At 62.8% G+C, this 6120-nt stretch overlaps 1 protein-coding gene across 1 annotated transcript in view; it reads left to right on the top strand.

The window, feature by feature from the left end:
- Cpz (carboxypeptidase Z) overlaps positions 1-6120 on the top strand; it is a 14160-nt gene that overhangs the window by 3259 nt on the left and 4781 nt on the right. The window contains exons 2-6 of the mRNA XM_013023887.1: positions 420-632; positions 2764-2960; positions 3409-3570; positions 3835-3993; positions 5077-5212. Of these exons, the coding sequence (XP_012879341.1) occupies positions 420-632; positions 2764-2960; positions 3409-3570; positions 3835-3993; positions 5077-5212 (867 nt within the window). The remainder of the gene's footprint in view (positions 1-419; positions 633-2763; positions 2961-3408; positions 3571-3834; positions 3994-5076; positions 5213-6120) is intronic.

Below are 6120 nucleotides of genomic sequence, written 5' to 3'. Positions count from 1 at the left end.
AAACCCCAGCTTCTCCCACCAAAGCCCAGCTTCTCCCACCCAACCCAGCTTCTCCCACCCAACCCAGCTTCTCCCACCAAACCCCAGCTTCTCCCGCCAAACCCCAGCTTCTCCCACCAAACCCCAGCTTCTCCCACCAAACCCAGCTTCTCCCACCCAACCCAGCTTCTCCCACCAAATCCCAGCTTCTCCTGCCCAACCCAGCTTCTCCCACCAAATCCCAGCTTCTCCCACCCAATCCAGCTTCTCCCACCCAATCCAGCTTCTCCCACCAAACCCCAGCTTCTCCCACCCAATCCAGCTTTTCCCACCAAATCCCAGCTTCTCCGGCCTAACTCCAGCTTCTCCAGACAGATTGCAGCTACTCTAGCTCAAACCCAGCTTCTCCCCCCCAACCCGGCTTCTCTGCCCTCCCTCAGGGGACCTGGAGGTGGAGGAGGAGCCACCCTCGGGCCTGCCGCCCACCTTCATTCGCTTCGCCCATCACTCCTACGCACAGATGGGGCGGGTGCTGAGGCGGACAGCCGCCCGCTGCCCCGAGGTGGCCAGGACCTACAGCATTGGGCGCAGCTTCGACGGCAAGGACCTGCTGGTCATTGAGTTCTCGAGCCGCCCCGGGCAGCACGAGCTGTGTGAGTGTCAGAGGCCTCCCCAGGGCTGTATCTCCAGGAAGGGCTCTGGGCCCACTGGGCCTTGGGGGGCAGGTAATTTGGGGAGCTGGGTGTGGGCCACATCCTAGGGAATGGCCTCCTAAAAAAGGAGGGGTCCCTCGTTCATCCATTTGGCTTGAGGATGCGGGGGCTGGGGAGCCCCGGTCCAGCGCGGGGGTGGTCCGCAGGCGGGGGGGGGGAGGGGGCAGGTCACAGAGAGGATGCCAGGGGCAGGGCACCCCGCACCCGCGACCCTGACGCTGTGCACTGCGCGTGCCTCTGAGCCCCGGCCTGGACGGGGTTTAGATGTCCCCATCCTGGATGTGTCCCCTCCTCTCTGCCTGGCCATGACAGAAGCCACCCCCAGCATGGTGTGACTACCGCACTCACACCAGGACAGGCCGGTGGGAACGCGGCTCTGTTCAGCCTGTGGAGCTGTGCTCCGGCAGGCAGATTAGAAACTCACACCTTCCCACAGTGTATCTGCTGCCCACTCTGAGTTGTGGAAGAAGCACTTTGATGGTTGTATCTGGGCATCTAGAATGTTCTAACAGACTCAGCCCCTGGCTGAGGCACCTCCCTTTCCTGTGAGGTGTGTCTGGGATGCCCCCATCCCCGAGTCCTGAGAGCTGTATGGCCCTGTCCTGGGGTAGGGGTCCTTCCCGGCCCCCAGCCCCCAGCCCAGCCTGCCCACAGCCGTGTTGCTCACGCAGGACCACCCCAGAACCTCCCCACTCCCCTCCAGCACCACATGTTACCCAACCAGTCAACTCGACTCTGCCACGCTGCCCACCCCAGCCTAGAGTTTATCCTACTGACCCAGACAGCAACAGTGTTGTAGACCCTAAGCCCCTCTCCTGCAGAGGGTCAGGGCATCGGCTGCATCTGGCCTCCGATGTCCACATCCCTGCGGAGGGCCGAGGGAGGTGACCGGCGTGGAAGTCAGCCGCCCTGAGACATGCAATGTGAAATCAAGGGCACTCAGGCCCAGAGCTGAAGCTGCCGGGGTGTGTGTGTGAAGACCCCACGTTGCAGTTGGGCGCCAGGAGACCCCACCAGGAAGGCCCTCTTGTCTACAGCAACACAGTGAACCATGCTGATGGCCGTGCTTTTCAACAACCATCCATCTATCCACTACATCCATCCACACTATTCACTACCACCCAAATGCCTCCTCTCATCCACCGCCCATCCACACAGCCACCCACCCGTCTATCCTGTCATTCATCCACCCACCATCTCCCCATCCATCCACCTATCCATCTCCCCATCCATCCACCCACCATCTCCCCATCCATCCACCTATCCATCTCCCCATCCATCCACCTATCCATCTCCCCATCCATCCACCCTTTCACTCATTTCCTTCATCCTTTCATCCACCTACCTCTCCATCCTTTCATCTATCCATTCATCCATCTACCCATCCATCTACCCACCTACTCACCTATGTAGCCTTTCATCCATCCACTCATCAATTTGTTCATCCATGTTCCTACTCATCCGTCCACCTAGCCACCCCCCATCCTTTTATCTGTCTACCTGCCATCCAGCCATCCTTCCATCCATTCATCTAGCCACTCACCCATCCATCCATCCATCCACCCATTCATCTATCTGCTTGCCAATCCATTCTTCTACCACTCATTCACCCAACCATCCATTCATCCATCCATCCTGATATCCATTTATCCACTCACCCATCAACTCTACAGTACATCCATATTCATCCGTTCATCCTGCCATCCATCCATCTACCCATTTATCCACTCACACATCAACTCTACAACCCATCCATTCATCCGTCCATCCTGCCATCCATCCCGTCCATCTACACAGTGATCACATGGACAGCGGCCTTCCCAGCCAAGCGTCAGTGCGCTTGACTTGTCATGCAAACGTGAAGGTCACATCCATCAGCAATATCGCATATGGTTACCGGTGTCCGGTTTGCCGTGCTAATAACCGGCTAACCCTAAGGAATGAGCTCCACGGAAGTGGGGCCTTCGTGAGGCCTCAGGGTGCCCCAAGGCTCGGGGTCAAAGTGCAGGGCAGGAGCCTTGGGCTCTGGGGAGGCGTCTGTGACGGGAGGCCCTCGGCCTTCTCCCCGCAGTGGAGCCCGAGGTGAAGCTCATTGGCAACATCCACGGTAACGAGGTGGCAGGCCGCGAGCTGCTCATCTACCTGGCCCAGTACCTGTGCTCCGAGTACCTGCTGGGCAATCCCCGCATCCAGCGCCTGCTCAACACCACCCGCATCCACCTGCTGCCCTCCATGAACCCTGACGGCTACGAGGTGGCTGCGGCAGAGGTGGGCTCTCCCGCTGCCCCGGGCACCCTCCCTGCCGCGTACGCGGTTGTTCAGGGTCTGTGTGTGCCACGGTTGGGGCGGGTGGAGCAGGACTCCATAGGCACCAGCCCTGGCCAGGTCTGGCCGGCAGGGCAGGAGGGGTGAGCACAGGTGCACTCAGGTGACACATGCTACAGAGAAAAAGGGGGTTCGCAAGGGCTGGTGCCGAGCTGTGGGAGCGAGCGGCACGGGGTCTCCAGGCCGGAGGGTGGGGAGGGTCAGGCAGGAGCAGGAGGCTGGGCCAGGCAGGGCAGCCATTCCAGGTGCCAGGCCGGACGCCCCTGAGCTCAGTTGCATAAAGCCAGAGGGAAATGGCGGCCCCGGCCGGACCCTCGGCCTCCCGCTGCAGGCCTCCTGGAAGGAGCGGGTGCTGCGTGCAGGCTTCTCACGGGCCGGCCTGTGTTTTCAGGGTGCTGGCTATAACGGGTGGACGAGTGGGAGGCAGAATGCACAGAACCTTGATCTGAACCGCAACTTCCCAGACCTGACGTCTGAGTTCTACCGGCTGGCCTCGGTGCGGGGCGCGCGCCCTGACCACATCCCCATCCCACAGGACTACTGGTGGGGTAAGGTAGGAGCGCCGGGTCCCTCTGAATCTGTGTCTGGTGTGTGAGCTGGCCACCTGGAGGGTGACGTCCCCAGAGGTCGGGAGGAAAGCCCCGGGCAGGCGTGGCGTGGGGCCCGGCGTGGGGCCTGGCGTGGGGCCCGGCGTGGGGCCTGGCGGTGCTGGCGGGGCCCCGAGGTCTCCGTGCAGGGAGCCTGGGGCGGGTGGGCTCAGAGGACCCGCGGGGGCGGGGCCTGCGGTGCGGGTACGAGGGCGGCCCCTCCCCCGCAGGTGGCCCCCGAGACCAAGGCCATCATGAAGTGGATGCGGAGCACCCCCTTCGTGCTCTCCGCCAGCCTGCATGGAGGCGACCTGGTGGTCTCCTACCCCTTCGACTACTCCAAGAACCCCCTCCAGAGGAAGATGTTTTCTCCCACGCCCGATGAGAAGGTGAGGGGGGGACGCAGCCGCCGAGCTGGTGGTCCTCCAGCCGGCACTGTCCTGTCTTGAGCTCCGTGACGCCTCGGGTCTCTGGTCACAGCCTCTTTCCGGAAGTCCCCAGCCGGCCCCACTCTGTCCTTGCCTGTGAGCTAGCGCTCAGGGTGAGGACCTGTGGGGGAAGGATGCAGGCCCAGACACTGCCAGCAGGGGGCAGTGCTGCCGCGTGCACCACGTCTGGGCTCAGCCCAGGGTTTAGGCACCCATCCCCACATCTGGGGCTCGGACTTTGGCTCTGGCTTGGAGAAGCACGGGCCGGCTGTGGCCCTGACAGCCTGGCCCAGGAGGCCCGGGCTCCATCACACTATGTGGACCGTCCAACTGCGCAGGCTCCGGGCCTGGTGGGGACTTTCAGATGGCCGGGACTTGAGAGACCTGGACCTGGCTCAGAGGAGGGGGTTTTGTGCAGGAAGCTCTGTGTTGGGGAGGGGTCCTGCCAGGAGCCCACACGGTGGCTGGTGTGGGGGAGGACAGTTCTCCACCACAGCAGGGGTCAGAGGGGGGGTGTGAGCATCATCCCCAGGGAGTCCTGCTTGCTTATAGCTCAATGAAGTGCAGGGAGATGAAGTCCTCGGAAGCAGGGCCTCCACTCACTTTATAAACGGCAAAGCTGACAGCCTGGCACTGCTGGCTCACGCCCGTCATCCTAGTTACTTAGGAGGCTGAGACCTGAGGATGGAGGTTTGGAGCCAGGCAGGAAAGTCCATGAGACTCTTATTTCTAATTGACTACCAACAAGCCAAAAACAGAGCTGTGGCTCCAATGGTATTGAACTTAAAAGCTCAGGAACAGCGCCCAGGCCCTGAGTTCAGACCCAAGGACCAGTGCAATAAAACAAACACAACTGACTTCGGGGCCCCATCGGTGTGGGCCCAGTGCCTTTCCTCTCGGCCCAGGCCCATCCTTCCGGCCTGGTGTGCCAGGGCTGGGCCGGCGCCCCTCCGCGTGCCCCGGGCACCGGCTCTGAGGCTGTCCGCCGGAGCTTCCCTCCCGGGCCTGCCTGCAGGGAACCGTCCTCCTCCGTGTCCTTTCCAGATGTTCAAGCTGCTGGCCAGAGCCTACGCAGATGTCCACCCCATGATGATGGACAGGTCGGAGAACAGGTGTGGAGGCAACTTCCTGAAGCACGGCAGCATCATCAACGGGGCCGACTGGTACAGCTTCACCGGAGGTGGGCCTGCTGGGGTGGGCAGGCCTGCCGGGGTGGGCAGGAGGGGGGGAGGGAGGGAGGGCAGGCAGCAGGCTCACTGGCAGAGCGGGGCAGGGCAGTGTAGCCAGATGAAATGCCAGAGCCCCGTGAAACTGGCATTCCAGAGAGAAACACAACACCAGACAAAGACTCGGGTGCTGGTAAGCAGAGCCCCATCCGGGCTGTGCTATGCTGGAAAAATACCCCGTGGCCCATGGGAGACTTTCTTGTCTGTGACTCAGTTTTCCCCCGCCTCCGTGTTTTCCCGGAGGGTTGCAGCAGCAACCCGGGTGGACGTGGGTATGAGGTGATCGCTGGGCCCACCACATACCTTCACGAGCCAGCCCCCCCCCCGATATCTGCTCTCTGGTCACCATGCCCCCCTGCATGTGGCTGGGTGTGAGGGGGACCTCACGCTCAGCCTCTCCTGCACACGTGGGCCACGCGCTGTGACGCCACCGGCAGCCTCGGTGACCCCCGCCCTCCCACCCAGCCCCGGGAGGGGTCCCCTGGCCTGCATGACTGGCGTGTGCCAACACCTCTGGGGCAGGTGATGGGAGAGGCCAGCGGGGGCCTGTGGCGGCAGGCAGCCCGGAGGACTCCGTGGACACGTGCACGCAGCCTGGGACTGTGTTGTGACGGTGGCAGTGGCGCCGCCCTGGTGGGGGTGTCAGGCACAGGGGGTGGGGGGCACTGTCCTCGCTGGCTCTGCAGTGTGGCGGGCTGCGGTCCCCGGGCACTGATGGCGCCCTCCCCGGAGGGGTGGGGACAGTGTGGGGATGTCTCGGTGCTTGTGCGTGGGCCCCGGGCTCGTGGCCGGGACGTGGGAGCCTGTGTGGCGGCCAGTGCTGGCCTCCCACTGCCGAATCACTGACCTCTGTCACCCCGTG

This window comes from Dipodomys ordii, unplaced genomic scaffold, assembly GCF_000151885.1.
Source record: "Dipodomys ordii isolate 6190 unplaced genomic scaffold, Dord_2.0 Scaffold71, whole genome shotgun sequence".
Classification (NCBI taxonomy): Eukaryota; Metazoa; Chordata; class Mammalia; order Rodentia; family Heteromyidae; genus Dipodomys; species Dipodomys ordii.
This window is presented reverse-complemented; position numbering and strand designations above follow the sequence as displayed.